At 33.0% G+C, this 22,118-nt stretch overlaps 1 protein-coding gene across 2 annotated transcripts in view; it reads left to right on the top strand.

The window, feature by feature from the left end:
• Window positions 1–22,118, top strand: part of LOC145268167 (serine/threonine-protein kinase mTOR-like) — a 223,826-nt gene that overhangs the window by 95,744 nt on the left and 105,964 nt on the right. For both annotated transcript variants that reach the window (XM_080123389.1, XM_080123381.1), the window contains exons 17-24: window positions 1,279–1,401; window positions 2,384–2,467; window positions 4,893–4,985; window positions 5,177–5,311; window positions 10,396–10,558; window positions 12,564–12,817; window positions 17,387–17,473; window positions 19,500–19,780. In XM_080123389.1, the coding sequence (XP_079979515.1) occupies window positions 1,279–1,401; window positions 2,384–2,467; window positions 4,893–4,985; window positions 5,177–5,311; window positions 10,396–10,558; window positions 12,564–12,817; window positions 17,387–17,473; window positions 19,500–19,780 (1,220 nt within the window). The remainder of the gene's footprint in view (window positions 1–1,278; window positions 1,402–2,383; window positions 2,468–4,892; window positions 4,986–5,176; window positions 5,312–10,395; window positions 10,559–12,563; window positions 12,818–17,386; window positions 17,474–19,499; window positions 19,781–22,118) is intronic.

The following is a 22,118-nucleotide window of genomic DNA, read 5'->3' as shown; positions in this document are numbered from 1 at the left end:
GGAATAAAAGTAAACATTTTTTTATGTATGCAAATTTGAAAACAAAGCATCAGCAAAATTCACCAAACAGTGATTGCATGTCACTGTGAGTTCAAAGCACAAAGCAAAGCTGGGTTAGCTGTCCACCCGACACAACATTTTGAGCCACCAAATACATGCAAGTGTTTTATCTGTGAAAAAGTGTGCAAGACACTTGGTGGATTGGAAACACATATACGATATCATAGAACTTAGGAATTGTTGAAGTTATTTGCTAAACTCTCAGCTATTGTTTTCGATGAGAAAATCCACCATATATATATGCACATAAACATTATTGTCTACATAAGTGCATACATGTTTCAGGTGTGATATTTTTTTAAAAATCCTCAAATAAAGTAAATGTAATTCTTTTAATACAAGTCTTTGTTTTTTTTTTACAAGGAATGGAAAATAAAAATAAGACAAAAAAAAAAGGATAGAGAAATAAGGGTCTGAAGGGATACATCATATTAAATCAGGACAGGAAAGCATTTTTCTTTTTCTAATTTATATACACTTTGGTTATTTTCATTAATGACTTTGTAATAAAATACTTATCTAGTCTAATGGTGTGAAGTGAACTTTACTTGATATTTGATATGAGCCAGGATTAGGTTAATTTAATATAATATTGATCTGCTTGCTATTGAGCAATTGAATTAACATCTAGGAAATCACACGTGTACACACACACACCCATCTGTGGAAATATGATTTTATTTTTTAATTATATTTAACTTTTTTATATACTAATCCATAATCTAAGCTCGATGTAATTACAAAGCATATGACAAACAAATGAAAAGTCTATATTTCAAATTTCATGATGTTGACCATCTTGCAATTTATTCCTTTAATTACATTGACATTTACAATTCTTGACAGTATAACTGTTTTGTAGCGCAAAATCATTTATTTAATCATTATTTCAATCAATGAATCTATTTTGCCCTTAACTCATCAGAGGAAATAGCAACTATCAATCAACCAAAAATAAAATGCATTTGGACATGATTACAAAATCCGAAAATGTGAAAAGAAGTACTTGTTAATTCAAAATGGTGTGATAAAAAATAAAATAAATAATTTCAACTTCTCTTCCAATTTTTGGATTTTGTAATCATGTCCAAATATATTTTCTTTTGGTGGATTGGAAGTTGTATTATAAAATTTTGTAGGAATAATCACAAGAAAATAAAAATAGAAATACAATATTTAAAAACAAATTTTTTTATCTTATTTTTTCTTTTTCTTTAGATTTTAACTGAACTTCAACACAGTGGAGTTGGTCGAAGTAAAGAACAAGCAGCAAGGGTCTTGGGACATTTGGCTTCAAATGCAGCTCGCCTTATCAGACCCTATGCAGAACCTATTTTAAAGGTGACTTTTTTTGTGATGTTAATTGTTTGAAATGTTAATTTTTTCCCCCTTTTTATACTTTCAAAAATACAATTGGATTAAGATTTTAATTTAATTAAAAACAAATTAGAATTTTTTATTTATTTTTTTTTTCCAATCTTTTCAGATTTACATTTCATTTATTAAGAATTTGATTGTTTTTAAGATTAGAGAGATTTAAACTATTTTCAGTTTTTTATAATTTTAATAGCCTTTTATGGTAGTTTTTTTATGTACAATTTATTTAGTGATATATAATGTAACAAAGAGAGGCTGAACTAATCAACCTTTTACAAAGAATGTTTTAATAAAATCCTAATACTTTTTTTTTTCTTGTAAGATATTTTGGTGCTTGTCCAAAATTCCGCCTATATTAAAAAAATGAAAATAAAGAAAAATCTGTATGATGTATGTATTTGTGATGGAAAGAAAATATTGTACACCAAAAAACACGTAAATTGTTCAAGTAGTTTTGTTTTTAAATAAGAAAATCAAATTTTGTGGCTAAACAAACAGCAACAATACCTTGATGCCATCTTGAAAACACAGAAAACAAGAGAGAACTCCAAATAATTCAAACTTGTGAAATTTTAGAAACCCATTCTTAACATGGGAACACTAGAAAAACTCAAATTTGCTTACAAATTGTTTTCTTTATAAAAATAAAACTACTTGATCAATTTGCAAGATTTTTTAAATACAATATCATCATGGGTATATACATCATACAGATTTTTCTATTTGTTTTCTAATATGGTGGGAATTCTGGACAAATATTGATTTGTATTTTTTATTACCAAACAATTATTTGTAAGGGTCAAAGCTATTAAAAAAACAAAACTTTTTTCTATACAAATTTTATCTACTAAATTGTTTTTTTTTTTTTCCTCTTGATATTTTCCTAGTTATTTACGCCATCTGTTATGTTCGATTTTTTTTTTTTTTTTTTTTTCCTTAATTTCAGGTGTTGATTCCCAAATTAAAAGAACCCGACCCTCATCCTGGAGTTACAATCAGTGTACTGGCTGCTATTGGAGAACAAGCTGAGGTAACACAGTTAATTATTTTTCTTGCTCTTTAGTTTTGTTTTGTTTTCTCAAAAGTTTGCATCCATTATAAAAGCTTTGCGTTTAATGTAAATAAATTAGAAAATTTATAATTTTTATTGAAATTATTTAATAATTAATGTCTAAGTCTTCAATGGGACATCAAATGCTTAAAAAATAGATTTTTTTTGTATACAAACTATGTGAAAAGTAACTCCTTATTATTAGGTGTTCTTACTTTAGTACTGAAATCTAATTCTTATAAGAAATAAGTATATGAAAGTGTATAGTATATGGGTTTAATTTTCGGTTCAGTATGGATGCTAGCATTAGATACCAACATTTTAGGCTGCTTGGGAACCACAGCAGCTGATTTTTCAATCAACAATTGACTTTTTTTTTTTTTAACTAATGGGTCACTACTTGGGAAAATATTTGATATGTGTTAATCACCCTCCAAATGGACTGTTCTATCCATTATATAAACCATAGACCTTTTGATCTCAGGTGTGGATTAAACACCAGAGCGACCCTCGCCTGCTCGGTGACGTTTACTACTCTTTTCAGTTGTAACCTTTTTACGTTGTTGTTCCAGTAATACATTGTTTAAACTCTATTCCGTTGTTCTGTTTTCTTTGTGGCTTATTGCAAGCCATAACAGTTAATAAAATGGGTTAGACTGACCGTTGGAAACTGCATGAAATCTGAAGATTTCTGTATTGTGGATTGGCTGTTTTAAGTGGGTTGTATGTGGAGATTTTCAATTCTCATAATATTCGTAGAAAAAAAAGAAAAAAAAAGGGTTGTGAACTCACTTAATGCGATTCCCAGGCTTAAGAATCTGGTGGCAATATTGGTGTCCATATTGAATTCTACATAGAACCCAGTTTCTTATCATATCCATTCCATTGTAAGAATTTTAGGCAACTATCCAGTTTAACCCCAATATTAAAAATTGCTCATAAAAAGAAAATTAACAAACTTGCACAAATATTTTATTATATACTTATGTGTTAGGTTTAAAAAAAAAAGTATACCAAAAATTATGCAAAATCATCAAATATTTTTTTTAAAACAAAAAACCAGTACTTGTTTAAACCTAACAGATATGAACATAATAAAGTTTATGTGCAATTTTTATTTTTTAATATTGAGGTAAAACTAGATAAGTGCTGAAATTTATTTCAGTAATAAATTATAAGCACTTAATAGTAAGGAATTATTTTTAAACATTCTCTGTTTCTTTTAGCTATAAAATCATTCAGAGAAGAAATAATCTAGATAATCATGAACATACTCTTTAATGACTACCAGCTGTACATACTCGGCAATGCCAGGTGGAGGTTTTAGTCATATATTATTTAAGATGCACCAAATATCGTAAGTTATGATTTTCCAGGTTGACCATATTTGGGATTTTTGGAAACATAAAACAACCATCTTCATCTATGAAATTCAAACGGAAATAAAATCCCATAGCTTAAAGGGAAGTAACTCATTGGTTAAATGAAAACTTAGGTTTTAAACGCAGCTGATGTTGGTTATACTAATAATTAAAATTGATTTAAATTGAACATAAATGAAATAAATCAACTTTATATAATATTTCTAAGTAGAATACTTAAAACAATTCTATTATTTCCATTAAAAATTTAGAGCTAATTATGAAAACAGATTTTCTTTAATGTGATATACAAATGAGATAACCTCTTGAATATATATATATATATATATATATATATATATATATATTCAAGCAAGGACACAGATGATCACAGTTTTATAATTATTAAGATTGATATTGCCATATAAAAGTGTAAATTTTTTATTCTTTGTCTTGTTAAAGAGTGACAGTATTTCGTTTTATTCTTTGAAAGGATCATTTTCATTATTGTTACCGCATTAATGTTTAAGAAAAATTGTCAATATGGCTCAATTTCAAAACAAAAAAAAATGACTTTTTATTTAGTAATTTCTAATTCTGCTAATGATCAAGCATTTTTAACAAATGTAATTTAAACATTTTGAAAAGGTTTACAAAGTTCAAGCTGTCAAGATTCTTTTTTTTTTTCTGTTGGAAAAGTTTGTATGAATAATGGTTTCTGTTGATAATCTTTTAAATAAAGTCAAATATCAATACAAAAATATATTACTAAGAATTATAGAAATCTTTTTGTAAACTGATTGTAATATGGGCAAATACTTTGAAGACATCCAGACAAAAATGATTTGCTTGATTTCAATATCATAAACACTTTCTTATAATCGCTGAATTTTTGCCTTTTTTTTTTTGCTTCAGAGAAAAAGTTATATCTGATTCGATGTAATAGATTAAAATTTTTTCACCAATTTTTCTGTTAATACCTTCTGATGATGGAATATGTTTTATTGATTGATTTAACAAAAACTTTGAAAATGTTTATTCAGGTTAGTGGCATGGAAATGAGGATTTGGGTTGATGAATTATTGCCTATCATAATAATGACTTTACAAGACCTTACATCAGTTCAGAAGCGAGAGGTAAGTAACATTCAATCATATGAAAATAATAAAATCGGACACTTTGTTCTATAACTCATGTATTTTTTGTTTTATGAAACACATTAATTTTTTTTCTTTTTAAGTTATTTTTATAGAATTAAATATAAAAGATTTGATAAACGATGATCTGATTTTAATTTTTAATAAATTGTTCATGTTTTCCTTTTTAGGTTTCTCTTTGGACATTAGGCCAATTGATTGAAAACACTGGATATGTAATTGAGCCTTACCAGCAGTACCCAGCGCTTTTAGGAATTCTGCTTAACTTCATGAAAACAGAACAGACTCATAGTGTCCGACGAGAGGTCAGTTTGTTTATTTTCTATTTTTTCTTTTTACTTCACAATGTTTTTCTTTTTTTTTTTTTATTTTACAATTTTTCTTTTTTTTCTTACTTTACAATTTTTACTTTTTTTTCTTTGCAAATTTTTATTTTATTTTATTTTACAATTTTTAATTCTGTATCCATCTATTCATTTAATATTAGCTTAATTAAATTGCAAAGACTTCAAAATTACTGTAGATGTTCCTATTTGCCTACATCCTCATGAGGATAGTTAGATGTTTTTAATGTGGGGAAATTCATCTCTCTAAAAAAAAAAAAAAGGGACTAAAATCAAAATTGTCTTGTTCTAGAAGAGTTTCTCTTTCATTGACTGAGAACAGAAGAGATGAAGTAAAGTATTTGTTCTGATACCACATTTGGATTTTCACCTAAATCACTGAAAATATCATTAAAATTCTTTAATAATAAATAAAATTGCTCCTTGTACCTAGACTCCAATGGGACAGTAAATGAGACTGAAAAAAAAAATTAAAGGTCAAGCAGCCTTAAACTGACTTAAACTATGGAGTCCCTAATCAAAGTCTGTCTTTTATATACACCAATTATTGCAACAGATAAAATGTTTATAAGAGAAACTAGAACTGGGTGACGGGCTAGATATCAAATTAACTGAGCAGAAATATCATTGATTGGTCAGTAACACAAATCATGTACATTACTGGATATTGATAACTTCATTGTAACACATATTTGTCTGCAGCTGTTTATTTGGGATAGCCACTTTCCTCTTTCCACTGCAGACATGCCATATTTCTGTGGTATTTTGGATTAGTGTGAGCACAGTGTTAGCATTGGAGCTAGTGAGAAATTTTTTGTAGAAATTCTAATTTATTTTACCTTGTAGAAGTAAAGAGTACTCGTCTATACCAAAAAACTTTCAATATACTTTTATCTATAGCACTTGAAAAATAAATTAAAAAATAACAACCATTTGATTCATTGTACGTCACAATCACGTTGACACACCGGTTCTCGCCAGATCACCGAAGTTAAGCAACGTTGAGCCTGGCCAATATCAGATGGGTGACCATTTGGGAAGGCTAGGTGCTGTATGTACCTTCTGGGAAGGTTGGGCGTGGGGCCAACACCTTCACCCTGAAAAAAGAACTCAGTCGTTACAAAAGCATCTACAAAGTTGTAGATGGCCTATGCCCCTCCAGGGGCTCAAGGGCTATGGATGGATGGATTTGACCATTAGTTGGTTAAAATAAAAAATATCTTAAAATTGTCACTTTAAACTACATCTGGTTGTGAGGGGTCCAATTTTGGAGCATTGGAGAAATGTAATCTTTTAGTTGTCGTGACTCCCAAGTACACTCTGATCTGGAATGGTAGTACCTATCGGAGTTTATCTATAAATTAAAAAGAAGTTTCTGTGTAAGATACAAAACTGTCACAACACTCTTGGACAAAGTTTTTGCTTACACCACCTCAGAATTCATCTTTCCCAACCCTTTCAATTTTTTTTCTACCTATTCTATTTTCTAACTGTTAGATGGATAACAAGTTCATCTAGAAAATAATACTTCTGCTTTATATTTAAAAAGAAAGTGACTCTTTGTCCTTAAGTGATCTCCATTGATCAAAACAGCATTTCTGAACCCTCCAACATTCATGATATGACACTAAACAACATTCCATGGCGAGGCCCCAATTTGGATGTTTTGGAGAGTGACGGAATGGTTAATTGTAGGTATAGACCATTTGATACTCTCGAAAAAGTTCCAGCAAAAACCTAACAGCCAGCCATGGTTCTCTCTAGAATGTGCTGCTGCCATTGCACACAGAAACCACTTTTTCAATTGATTCCAATGTAACAGATATTTTGAGATTAAAGCTGCTTTCAGGACTGCCAGCAACCATTGTAAGAAAGTAATAAAGAATGCAAGAGAGTTGTATGCTCAGTCCGTCAAGTCCAAAGTAGCTGAGCAGCGGCTTGGTTCCCACCAGTTTTAGCAAATAGTAAACAGAATCCTGAACAGAAACGTGTGCTCTATCCCAACTATCATCAATGGACCTGAGGTAATCTTGTGAATCAGACAAAACCAAACTCTTTGCCAAGAACTTTGCAGCTAATTCTACCCTTTGCGACCAAGGCTGCCAACCCCCAATATTTCCTCCTGTATCAGAAAACATGGTATGTGATATACAGATATCTGTACGTGATGTTGCCAAGCTAATCAAAAACCTTGATTTCAGTAAAGCAACCGGCCCTGACAGTATTCTAATTATAGTACTCAAAAAAACTTCAACCAGAACTAGTGCCCTTACTTACAAAGCTGTTTAAGCGTTGTCTCAAGAAGAATTGCTTCTCAACACTCTGGAAAACCTCATCAGTATTGTTGTATAGCAGGCGTTCCATATTGGAAGATGACGTGGCGGTTCATGTTGGGGCACATATATAACGGGACTCATGTACAGACATAACGATAGTGATGATGAGGGAGAGAAGACATATATCAGTTCTTATAACACATCTTGGAGAGGGGAGACATTTCTTGTGATTGAGGAGATGGGACACATAATTTGGAAGGGTTTACAATGTTCATTATAAGATGATAAAGACATTTTTTCGTGATGAAGGATGACACAAGATAACAGTTACAAAACAATGATAATTGCTTAATTCATCTGATCGGCCTGTCAAATGAAGTCAGGAATTCACTTGTATCTACGTGGTTAGTCTTCTATCCTTCGCCTCTAAGGGGACTCTCCTCTGACTATGTCAACTCTTGGCTCATCAACTCTCTCTGACTGACTGGCTAAAATCCGAACACATAATATGGAGAAATTTCCTTTGTCTATGACGTCAGAAGTGTGTTTTTCAAACGTGACCAATTTCATGTGGCTTTACATGTTTGTCCAACACACTTTTGGCAAACAAAAGAATCCTCAATATATAACTCTAACCTAGTTTTTAACAGTATAATTTAATTTGCATTGTTCATTCTTTTACTGACATTTAATATTCAGATTTCTAAAGAATGGACAATCAACTCTTTTTTTTTCTGATATAAACAATATTTAACTATTCTAATAGAATTTAACAATATACTAAATTTCTAACATTCCATTTCTCAACTTTGCCTACAGAGTTCGATTCTAGGCTTATCCTAATCACATTTTCAATTATCTAATATTCTTATTTACATGGGAAAGGAATAGCCCTTCCCTGTAACAGTATGTCCCGTATTTAAAAATTCAGATTGGTCATCTCTCTCTCAGTACAGGCCAATAAGTCTCCTGCATGTCATGAGTAAGTTGCTGGAATCTGTTAAATAGAGAAGTAGTCAACCATATCAGCAAAAATAACCTTAGTGACACACAATATGGTTTCCATTCTGCTAGATCTACAGCAGATGTACTTGCAGTTATATCTCCTGGGATTAGCAAATCTCTCGATGGAGGCAACCTTTCTAGGGCAATTATTTTTGACATATCGAAGGCCTTTGATAGGGTATGGCATAAAGTTTAACTTCAAAAGATCTCCAGCTATATGTATATATGTCTTAATTATTAAATCATTTCTCTCTGACAGGTTCATAAGAGTAGTAGTTGATGGGCAGAAATCAGAAGCTCACAGTAGTAGTAGATAAGTCCCTCAGTGGTCCATCCTGGGCCCAACTCTCTTCCTGATCTACATTAATGATCTTTCAAATCACATTCTTACATCATTCGTAGACATTTATGCTGATGACACTACCATCTATGGTTGCACATCTAAAACCGTAAATGACCAAGTTCTCTCTAATTCTCTCTCCTCTGATCTTGAGCACATGGTACAATAGGGAAAGGGGTGGCTGGCTATTTTTAATGCATCTAAAACAAAGCTTTTATTTTTACGTCATCAACGCTCTGATTCCCACCTGGCATCAATTGAAATGAATGGCTCTCGTCTTGGGAAGGCCTCATGTTTTGACAAGCTTCTTGGCTTGACCTTTACTCTTGATCTGAAATGGAACACGTACATCAAACCTGTTGTGAAGGCCGCTGGAAAAATGGTGGGATCCTTCTATCGATCCAGTAGATATCTCACTGCTGATGCAATTCTCTATCTATATAAGAGCCAGGTATGTCCAAAGATGGAGTACTGTTGTCACATCTGGGCAGGAGCTGCTAGAAAGGACTTATCCTGCCTTAATAGAGTTCAAAGTAGACTCCGTAGGAGATGTCCTTTTCTCTTCTCTGCAACCTCTATCTCACAGAAGAGATGTTGCGAGTTTGTCTCTGCTTTATCGTTATTTTCATGGCAAGTGCTCGACTGAGCTTCAATCTAGGGTCTCCCCTCACCAAACTTTCACAAGAAACACTCGTCTAGCTGTAAACACTATCAATAATTCCCCCCACTCTTTATCTGTGCCTAAACCTTAACGTAGATTCCATGAACAAAGCTTCTTTCTTAGAATCACATGCCTGTGGAACTGTCTCCCGTTTTCCTGCTTTCCAGCTGACTGCAATCTGATTGTCTTCAAGTCCAGCGTAAACAAGTTCTTGATAAGCCGTTCCACTTAAGTTTACAAATTTACTGAATTTTCATTACTAACGATTACTATATTGTCCAATTGACTACAGTACACTCTAACTCTTATCCTCGAGTGGTTTCTGGGCCTTGATAGAGCATAATCACATTGACACCTCAGTTCTCCTTAGATCACTGAAGTTAAGGAATATTTAGACTGGTCAGTCCCAGATAGGTGACCATTTGGGAATACTAGGTGCTGTATATAGGATGTCAACACTTTGAAAGAATTGCAAAAACTAAACATCTCCTCTTATGGGGATATTCAAGCAACTTGGAACCACATATTAATTTGATATTCCTGTGAAACCTCTTCCTTCAGAGGAAGCTGGTTCAGCCCGTTTCAGGTGAGTGCTGCTTTAGGTACTCTCACAAATTATGGGCTTTTTTTATTATCTGTTTTAATTGAATTTTTTGCCAAAGAAAAAAAGGTAAAAACAAAAATGTTGTGCTGACTCTTTTTCAGTGGAAGTAATTGAGTGGTCATTTTAGTGATAATTTTTACTTTTTTTTCATTTTTGAAGGTTGTCCGTGTTCTTGGAATTTTGGGAGCATTGGATCCTCATAAAAACAAGTTGAATGTGAGTCGTATCAAAGAGGAATCAGCAATCACATTAGGTGGAACATCTATGGAACCTTTTACACTCAACAAATCATCCAGTGATCCACAATCAACTATTCCGTTAGGTGAGAATAAACCTATTCTTGTAAAGATTTTTGATGCTTGTCCAGAATACCTGCACCCTCCCACCCTAGAAAAAACAAGCAAAAATTTGTATATTGTACATACTCGTATCTAAAAGAAAATATAGTACACCAAAAATCCTGTAAATTAAGTAGTTTTTATATATATATATATATATATATATATATATAAATAAATATATATATATATATATATATATATATATATATATAAATACCTTTATGTGTATTTGAGTTTTTCTAATGCCTTCCCAATATTGAGAATGACCTAAAAATTTTGATTTGGAGTTATCTCCCTTGTTCCTTCAGACTGTTTTCAAGATGGTGTTGCAAGATTGTTGTAATTTAGCCATAAAATTTGATTTTTTTTCTACTTGGCTAATTTATGTGATTTTCTGTATACACAGTTTTCTTTCTGTAACTGGTACATACATCATAAAGACTTCCCTTTATTTTTTGATGGCGAGTGGAATTTTGGATAAGTACAAAAAAGAAAAAGAAAACTTATTAAAATATACGAGGGGCATGTAATAAGTAATGCCCCTGACCCACTTCCAGTTGTCTGATCTAGCTGAAATTTCGCATGTGCAATGATTTATATCTCTACAGGTTATGTGGCAAATTACAGCTCTGAACTAATTGTGGTTTCTGTTTTACAGGTGTTTGAACTGAGTCAGGTGTGAAATGGAGCCTGTTGAATGTCAAGCAGTGATCCGGTTTTTGTATTTGAAAGGATGCACACCACAGGAGACTTTTAAGGAAATGAAAGAAACTTATGGTGATAATGCCCCATCATATGACCTTGTAAAACGCTGGCATCGTGAATTCAAACATGGCCGAAAGTCTGTGGAAACAGCTTCCAGACCTGGTCCCCCCCTCCTCTACCATTGATGAGGCATCTATCCGTCAAGTTGAGGCTGCCATTTTGGAAGATCGGTGCATTACTATTCGCCAAATAGCCCAAAATGTCAAAATTAGTACAGGGTCTATGGAAACTATCATTCATGACCATTTGCATTTGCATAAGGTGTCTGCCAGATGGATTCCCAGGTTGCTCACACCATTCCAGAAGTGAGAATGCGTTGAGTGCTCGAGGAAGAATTTGGAGGTGTGCCAAAAAGATGAGTCAGTTTTCAAAAGACTGATTACACAGGATGAAACCTGGGCCCATCACTATTATCCAGAGACCAAAGCCCAGTCATTGCAGTGGAAACACTTGGACTCACCACCTCCAAAGAAGCCCTCCGCTGGCAGGGTCATGCTCACAGTCTTCTGGGACCAGGACGGAGTAGTGATGACAGATTTCCTAGCAAAAGGTACCACAATTACTGGAGCCTATTATGCTTCGCTTTTGAGGAAATTAAGGGAAACTATCAAAACCAAGAGGCGGGGCAAGATCAGCAAAGGTACCCTTCTCCTGCAGGACAACACTTCGGTCCACAACTCGCATGTTGCCAGATCAGAAGCACGGGCGTGTGGTTATGAAATCCTTTCCCATCCTCCCTACTCTCCTGACCTTGCACCCTCTGACTTTCGCCTTTTCCCAGCCATGAAGTTGTTTTTGAAAGGAAAGCGTTTTCCAGATGATGCAGCCTTGATTTCTGAAGTCACGTTGTGGTTGGAAGACCAACCTGAGGTCTTCTACAAAAACGGTCTCCAGAGCTGCATCAAACGATGGGAGAAATGCATAACTCTGGGTGGTTCCTATATAGAGAAAGACTAATAACTGTGCCAAGTTTTGTTTCTCTACTCCTATGGGAAGTGGGTCAAGGGCATTACTTATTGCACACCCCTCGTATCTATAATTTTTAATATCACTAACAATTGTATAAATCTTTGTTTTGTGAACTGGTTATATTTTGGTGAAATACTTAAAAAAAAAACAAAAAAAAAAAAAAACAACAGATAAATCTACTATTAGACTGATCATAGTTTACTTATCTTTCTTTTCTTTATCGGTGTAAACCTTTTTTTTTTTTCTCCACAGCTGATTATACAACAAGTGGCTTACTTGTGACAATGGGTGCACCTACATCATTGGAAGATTTCTACCCAGCCGTTGTCGTATCAGCTCTCATGAGAATCATGCACAAAGCTTGTTTCAGTTCAGACCATTTTCTACTCATCCAATCAATTTCATTTATCTTCAAAAGCCTTGGTTCCAGAAATGTACCTTACTTTGATCAGATTGTCAATTCGTACGTGACAGTCACCAGAAAAGCAGAAGCTAACCACAAGGAGGTAAAAAAAAAAAATTGTACAAACTTTACTTGTAATTTACTTGAATCTTTTTTTTTTTTATATGCTTGTGCATATATATTATAATACAATTTAAAAAAAAATAATGCATTTTAAGTAAAAATACTATTTACATAGTGTCATGTCAAAATTAGTACCTCTCCCCAGCACAAAAGATAGACTAGATCTAGAACTATATTTTGCAAAAAAAACATTAACAATCTGCCATTTTCTATTTTGAAACGATAGATTTTAATATTTTGTCAAAAATCTTAGACTGCAGTTACCTCCCCTGGATTTTAAGAACTCTTATCAATTACGATAAAACTACATAATTTGATAAATTTTATTTTTACTTGTAATTATTTTTGTATGCAATCACTGTTTATAATTTTTTCACTAATTTTGACACATGTAAGTATGTAATAATGTTATTACTTAAAATGCATTTATTTGAAATTGAATTATACTACACAATCACCTTTTTTTTTTCAATTTAGATTGGATCTGTTGAAATTGCTTAGTTCTTTTATTCATCTATCTGTATAGTTTACTATTAATATTTCTTCTTGCAAAAAATGTAAGATTTAATAATATTTAGATAAATATTCTCTTCCTTCTGTAAAAATATTTGTTATTCTCAATTAAATATTCTTTCAATCAAATGAATATGCCTGTATTAAACTTTATAGCGGTTTGAATCTTTTTAAAACAAATATTTTAGTTTTTCTTACTTTAAAAATAATTGCTAGCTTTATATTTCGGTGCTTATTTATATTGAGAGACATGTGGAATATGGCAGTTCAAAATGAAATAAGAAAAAACTATAGATGTACTTAGCAGTGTAAAATATTAGTGTACACCAAAAAAATTACGGAAAATTATTGAGTAGAATTTTGGTAACAAATAAAATTTGCAGTTCGAATTCTCCAAACTACATTTGTGTCAAATCAGTGTGGTGTAGAAGAATTTATTTTTAGAGAAAAATCAAATTTTATTGACAGTGATTGTGATGGAGTCAGGTTTGCGATTCTAGTTAGGAGTAGGGGATGTCAAGGCAGATAACTTCATTTAATTCTTGAAGTTTGTCAAAATGCACATGAAATTCTAATGATTTTAATAATAAATTTTGAAATGATTTTTTGAAAGAAAACAGAAAGAAAAAAAAGGATACATAAAATTTAGATCTGTAAAAATAATCTTGTCAAATTTTGACAAACTTCAAGAATTAGACGGGGTTATCTCCTCTGGTGCCCCTAGCTTGTAACTGGAATTGCTAACACGGCTCTGTTGTGATTACTGTTACTATAATTTGATTTTCCTATGTGGCAAAAAACCCCAAAAACTGCTTGATCAAATTAAGTAATTTTTGTTTTATAACTTCATTTCATATCGGGTACATACAACATTAAGATTTTTTATCTTTTAATGTCTTTGCTAAACTGCGTAAGCACAAATCAATATCTTAACCATTTTAATTTTTGACGATTTAATTCTTTTTGAAATAGTCTTTTTCTTATTGTAAAACTATTTGTTGGATAAATATTCTAAATGAAATGAATATCAGTTTAATTTATTTAAAATTATAATGATTTAAAGTGTATAAAAATTACATTAAAATAAAGAGGATACAAATACATTTTTAAAAAAAATTTGGTTATGTCGATAAAACAATAATTCAGTTTTGGAACAATTCATTTTAAAGTAGGTAAAGTTGGAATTTTTCTTAATTTTCAATTCAGTTAATTTCGTATTTAGTGGACAATTTATTTACTTTTTTTCAGTAGACATAAAAGGTGATAAATATACATGGCGCTTGTCCAGGAATTCCCTTATATTAGAATATAAAAATAAAGAAAAAAAGTCTGTATGATGTATGTATCTGTGATGGAAAGAAAATATTATATTATAAAAATAATGTAAATATAATGGATCAAGTAGTTTTACTTTCAAATAAGAAAAGCAAATATATGGCTAAACGAAGAGCAACTGTTTCATGACACCATTTTGAACAGTTTCAGAAAATAAGTGAGATAGCATTCAAATTTGCAAAATTTTTGTAATGCCTATTAATTCTAATAACTTTCAAATTATTTTATTTATATAAAAAATAAAATTACATCAAAATATTGTTGCTATTTGTTTAGCCACAAATTTGATTCTGTTGTTTAACAAGGCCGATAGCCATTAGTCGCGTGCTCTCGTGTAATGAATGAATGCGTGAATGTAGGATTGACATGAAATTCTTAAAGATAAACTAAAATGACCGAAAAATGGGCTGAAATTACTTCAATAGATAAAAAGTAAATGACTTAGAATGTGGACTCCTTCAAAAACAATTTGAATGATCTGGAGAATGACTTTGAATGGCTTTGAGACTGACTGGTTGTAAAGTGGGTGATCATTTTACATTAAATTAATACAGAAAAGTGATCCCCCACTTTATATCACAATAAGTACAGCATGTAGTAAGAACAGATACTACACTTTGAGATATTAAATCTTTTATTCATGTTAAAAAATACAGTCAAAATCAACGATGAACAAAAAACTTAGGCACATGGCCAACTCAAAAGGGGGGATTTTGGGGGTCGTTTGTCATCCTTGTCACTCCAGAACTAAACAAAGTCAAAAGTTTCTCCCAGCTAGTATCTTCTTTCACCATAATACCGCATTCACCCTTTCATATTTGGGGACGTCCTACTTAACTCCCAATTTTTAAAACATTTTTTATTGACGTGTAAAAATAAAAAAGATAACAATAAAATGGTACAATAATTCATTTGTTTCGAGGGCGGGGGAAGAAAAAGCAAAAGGTGATTAGTAGGACCCTCCCAACCCCGTCTAGTTGATAGACTGCCCGTTCCACTATGTTTGTAAAAGGAACCTCGCTTCTGAGGGTCAGTCTCTAGGTGGGGATGCCCTCTAGATGGGGGTGAATGGAGAAAAGAAATTTTTGTGGGTAAGGGATGGAGGTTAGTTTGTATTTCTTTTTCTCCAAGATGGGTAAAATTTAGAGGAAGGGGTGAAAACAAAAATTGCTGGTAAGAGGGGATGGGGATCTTGGAGGCTTCCTAATCGGGGAGGGATGGAACACACACTCAGCTAGCTGAGAGGCTACTTGTTTAATTTTACTTCACAGAACTGCGCGTTCCACACCTAGGCAGGGAACACGTATTCAAATTTGGCTCCTCTTCATACACACAGACTTGCCACATGTATCCATCTTCTGTCAAATGCCGCGCGATGCAGCCTTCTTCTATCACATCTGATCTTTACCCGTAGTTGGTGTTTAAAGAAAGCGATCAGATCTTGATCAGAAAAAGACAACACGCCCCGGCAACCTTGCAGACGCGACGTCCAAATCACCATTCTCGCCACGGCCAGGATCGTAACGTAGACCATTTGTCTTTCCCGGTCCCACGGCGGCCTCACGTTGTCCACAACATTGGATACAGTAATTGGGCGAGGATGCTCAGGATCGATGCGAGACGTCACTCCGCTGACATACAACCAGTACTGGCGGAGTTCGCGGCAATCGAAGAAAGCGTGATCCGTAGTTTCTACGGCCGTTGTCCCACAACGGGGACAATCAGGCGACTCCAAAAACCCGGAACTGCATTGTATGTTGTTGAGTGGAAGTGCATTTCGGGCTAATCGCGAGGTCAGAGAGAACTCCGAATTGTTCAGATGACTCGAACCTGGTGCCCAGCTCCACGCGGAGCGGATCTCACTCTGCTGCCACCCCAAACGCGCGCATAGCGGGTCGTCGGCGGCCCCCTTCACTAGATACTACACTTTGATCTTGGCCAAAAGGCCAAGAAAAGGGTATTTATTTGCTCCCCCACCGAGCAAATTAGGCAAAAGGCCGATTTTTAATGTGAGGAGTGAAGGCGAAATGGGGGACTAACTCCCCGGGGAGTAGGGGAGCTGGATAGTGACAATTGGTATGAAGTGTTGCCCCTACATTGATCAAGGTCTTATATGTGGAGTTGCCCCCAGATATGGTCTTTGTTTGCAGTATCTGCCGGACAGATACTACATTTTGATCTTGGCCAAAAGGCCAAGAAAAGCTTAAAAAGCTAAGAACAGCATCTATTAACAAGACCTTTGATCTTAACCAAAAAGGCCAAGCACAAAAGTGTTACGGACAGACCGACCGACGGAGTGACTTATAGAGTTGCTTGCATGCTACTAAAAATTAAACTGCTTAATCAATTCGATTTTCGGAATATGCTATTTACTTTCTGTCATATATACATACATTATACAAATTAAAAAAAAATTTTTTTTAATATGGGGACCGACAAGAATCACGTACATATGGACCTGAATATTAAAGTGTTATTTTTATTTATTAAAACTTTATTTTTAAATAAATAAATAAATGTAAGTTATATATCAAAGTATTGTTGTTGCATTAAAATCTGGATGATAATCTGAGCTAACCATTTTCTTTTTTTAATATCTAATTCAGTATTAATAAAATATTTTATTAAAATTTAAATCGACCATTAACCTTTTTCTATTGTCACCTTCATTTTAAAGATAATTATTGTTATATTTTTACAGTTCATGTTTCAACAACTTGGATTTCTGGTTGGTTTTGCTAAACAACATGTTCGGAATTTCCTTGGTGAAATTTTTCAGTTGATCAAGGCAAGTCAGTTTTCATTTTATTTATTGGGAGAAATTATTTAAAAAAAAAAACAGTTTTGATAAGATTACTTATAAATGAGAGAACAAACTGTTTTAGATTTTCCCACATTATTTACATTATATATATATAATCTCAATGTTTGCATGTGCACTATAGAAAAATCAGTTAGTGAATCTATATAAATATTCTTATGTAAAATTAACTGGAGAAGATGATGGAAATGTTCTTGACTCTTTAAACGCACCCTGCTATAGAGCAGATTTCGTCAGGGGTGGTGGGACAGAAGTTGAATTTTTCAGCTATAATTTGGAAAGAAAGCACTAATTTCAATCCATTGCTTCTAGAAACAACTCGCCATTTTCTTTCAAAATTATTTAATGTTTCTTAGCACTTTGAACTACAGAGAAGGCCAGAAACTTGGAAAGGGTGGTTTTAGTAGTACTGTAGACATAATTTTGTTTGGGTTGTTTCAGTAGGGCTCTCATTTGGTAAGTGGTATATAGCAATCCAAAAGTGCTCAACATCTTAGATAGAACAGGTGTGTTTACTCGGTGCTTTCCTGAGAGCAATATCTTTAAAACAAAAAGCTCAATTGAATGACTTGCATTATTATTTTCAAAAGATTAAAGCAAGAGAGGAATGAACTGATCGGAAATGAAAGAGAGGTGAGGGAGAGAAATGAAGAAAAACAAATCGGGGGGGGGGGGGGCGGCAGTGAAAAATAGACAAATTGAGAGGTAGAGAGATGGGAGTCTTAATTTTAATAATAGGATCTTACACACACTTTTTAACGTAAAGCCCTATGAACAACATTTAGCTCTGCTAGTGAATGTATATACTATCAATGCGATGGTTGTAGGTTCAATCCTCGTCTAGGGAAATGTGCTAGTCTAACTGCACTGATGAGTTGATACAATGAAACTATGTGGATTATTTAAAAACCCACAGTAGTTTTGTAACTGGATTGATAATTTGGATTATTCGGACAATTGTCCTCATCTTAAATATTATTTTGCACAATTAGGGCTGATGTAACCTCTGACCTTCTTAAGGTGTATCTGGTTGAAGTCAGGAGCCTGCACGTAATTTAAAAATTGTGTAAGGAACTGTCCTTATCTTAAGTATTATTTGCACAACAGTTTGGCCGATGTAACCTCTGCACGGACCCGTAGTGTAATGGATAAAGTACTAGATAAACTTCAGTTATTACTGATGCTCTTCTGAATGTTGATGGTTCAATCCTCAATGCAGGGTATGCTAAGAAAACAATTGCAAATTACTTTAAAACTTTTACCCAATCATTACTGATGGAACAAGAGCATGCTACCCGTGTGGATTTAAATAAAGCATCCCGTTTGAAATTCTGTGTAGATTTCAGAGTTTGATAGAAAGATGGACACTTGGATAAGGCCGGAGAATACATAGACTGAAACATTGACGAATAAAACCAAAGATGAGAACATGGTTGTTTTAAATAAGAATTTTTATTTCAGTTGTGCTTTACATGTTTAGATATGCTTTTATAAGAATGTACGTATTGTATAGATGAACCTCATTTTATAACATTGTCCACTTCTCTATAACTATAAACAGCACAATATTCAAACGAGATTTAAAATGTTCAGATACCCAAGTTCAACAAGATTCACCTGAAAAAGGTTGAAGGTTACATCGTAAAAATAACACTTAAGATGAGAATAGTAATCCAAATGATACGAAATATTGACTAATTCATTTTACTTTAATTATTGCTCTCATCTTGAGCGTTATTTTTCTAAACAAATATTGACTAAATTATCTTTTTTGTTAAAAAATTAAATGAACTAGTATTTATCTATAAATGATATATTTGTAACAACCTTTTTTTTCTTTTTTTTTTTTTTACTTGTTTAAAATATTAATCCTTTATTTAGAAGCTTTTTTTGTGTTTTTTATTTTGTAAACCTCTAAGTAATCAGCATCTAATAAATAAAACTGGTTGTGAAATTGCTCTTTTGTTTTTCATGTCAATTTGTTGTCTTTTAGGAACACTGGACAATGAAAAGTCAATCACAGAACATCTACTTGTCATTACTGGAGCAATTGGTGTTGGCTGTTGGTTCTGAAGTGAAACCCCACCTGCCTCAGATTTTGCCCCAGATCTTGCGCATTCTAATGCACGACACAAGCAAGCAGCGTGAATACACCTTACAGCTGCTCGATGTCTTGCAGTTGTTTGGCTCCAGCCTCGATGATTGTCTACATGTCTTGCTGCCTTACATCATCAAACTTTTTGATTCCTCAGATGTGCCTCTCAATGTGCGCAAGTAAGAACAAACTTGCCTTTTTATTAGAAATTTGTAAATTGTAAATTTTTTGTATGTATTTGGTGGTGGTGGTGGTGGGGGGGTATCAACATTTTTTTTTTTTTTTTTTTTTTTTTTTTTTTTTGCAATGATTTCAAATTTATGAACTATTCTTAAATTTTATTTGATTTTATTATTACTAAAAATGAATTACAACATGCAAATTCGTTATTATAGAAAATATTAATTATTGAAATATTGCAATGTTTTTTAATAAACCTTTCAAAGTTATAATTAAATCAATTTTTGGTGCTTGCCCATAATTGCCACTACATTAAAAAGCAAAAATAAAGAAAAAAAAATTTGTATGGTGTACATACTGGTGATAGAAAGAAAATATCATACACCAAAAATTATGTAAATCGGTAGTAGTGGTTTTATTTAAAATGCATTTTAAAAGAATAATATTTGGTGCTTATTCAGATTGGCACTTATATCGATAAACAAAAATGAAGAAAATTTTTTATATTTTACCTACTTGTCACAGCTAGAAAAATTGAATTTATCTAGCAATTAATGATCTAGATATATAATCTTCTACTACATATTTTAAAGTGCACAATATACATAAGATACAATAAATGCAAGGTAATTTTTAGATTCAATTTAGATTAATTTTTATATTTTACTTTGTAAAGTTCATAAAGGTGCACTTTGAAAATTGATACATTTCAAATTAAATCTTGTATCTTGATTTTTAAAGTTTATAAAAAAACATTTTGTTTAACCATTTTCATGGCCCACAAGAAATGCTTTCTTAACTTGTATCTCATCTTTTAAGATTATATTTTACTTAACTTTTTAAAAGCACCTATTAGATTGTATAGTTAGATTAGATATAAAACATCTTGTGCCCTGCACTTTTGAGCGAGGAATAATTGTAGGAAGTTAAATCATCAAATGATTTTCAAAAAAATAACCGGACGTTACTAGAATTCATAGTGGAACCTTCAAAATATTATGGAAGATAATTCATAAACAATCACCAAGTTTTACTATCCTATTCAATTTAAATATGGACTGAGTCAATAAGACCAGGGGAAATAACTATTTAAACTCCTCAGTTCATTCTTAAGAAAATAAAAATCTGCCCCAAATCAGTGTATAAAAGGAGCAACTACACTAAAAAAATTTGTTTTTATAAGAGACTAGCCTGGCTGCCTGGCGTTGCCCGGGTGTTTTTGAGGTGTGTTGAGCCAAAAAAAAAAAAAAAAAAAAAAGTGGTAGTAGGCAGGCTCGAACCCATGAAGCGAAGGCAGAAAAGAAAGTGTAAGAAAATCTGACACCTTACCGCTACTCCATGACGTGACCGGAAGTGTAAAGCGTTCAAATAAAAGATAACTTGCAGAAATAGCGTTGCTTTTAAACGTTCCACGAAAGCAAATTAGACACAAGGTCGTTTTTAATATGGGGGGGATAACCAGGCCCTAAAAGGAGGCACTCTGGCAGCATCTGAATAAATAGTAATCGTCTCGGTATGAAGGGTTTCCCCTACATTGACCAGGGACCAATTACAGAACAGATACTACCTGGCCCAAAGGCCAAGCGATTACTTCCAATAGTTTTGCTTTATTTATACAAAAAAGACAAACACTGGAGACAATGGCACGGTGAGAATTTTGTTTCCATCTATCAATAAAAAGATGGAGACAATGTCCATTTGCGAATGCGAAATATTGTGATCTGGAAAGTATGCAAAAGCTTCTTGCAGAATCTAACTGATGCGAGAAGCCTTTTATGGACGCCCATTTTGCCTTTTATATATTAGACCAGCAGAGGTGATTGGCACTGCCCGGTGTTTGTTGGTGTAAAAGAAAAAAAAAAAAAATGTTTGTAGGGAGATAGGCTCGAACCTGAAGCCTTAAGGCGAATAGCCTGATAACTTACCAGACGCTACGAGGACAGAGAAGTAAGAATGGGTGAAATTAAATGTTTAAAAAAGTTGGTTAAACGAATGTCAACGGGTGGTTTTCTAGATCAAACATCACGGCATAGTCATAGAGAAAATGAAATCACAGCGCGAATTTCGTAACAAGTCGCTGAAATAAAAGGTACAGATTACCTATCGCAAATCGTAGATATTATAATCTAGGGAGTATATAAAAAGTTCTAAGAAACGGTGACCACCTCGAGCGCCTCCCACCTCCCCAAAGCCTTTGGCAGACATACAAAAAAAAAATGCAGACACACACACACACACAACCAGATTTTCACTTTTCTGTTTTGATTAGTAGGCTACCTGGAATTGCATGTTCGTAAAATAAACTTAATTATGATATTTTAATTAATGGAGATTTCA

Source organism: Euprymna scolopes, chromosome 4, assembly GCF_053919585.1.
Source record: "Euprymna scolopes isolate OS-2025 chromosome 4, ASM5391958v1, whole genome shotgun sequence".
NCBI lineage: Eukaryota > Metazoa > Mollusca > Cephalopoda > Sepiida > Sepiolidae > Euprymna > Euprymna scolopes.
The sequence above is the reverse complement of the archived record's forward strand: the minus strand, read 5'-3'. Positions and strand labels throughout refer to the sequence as shown.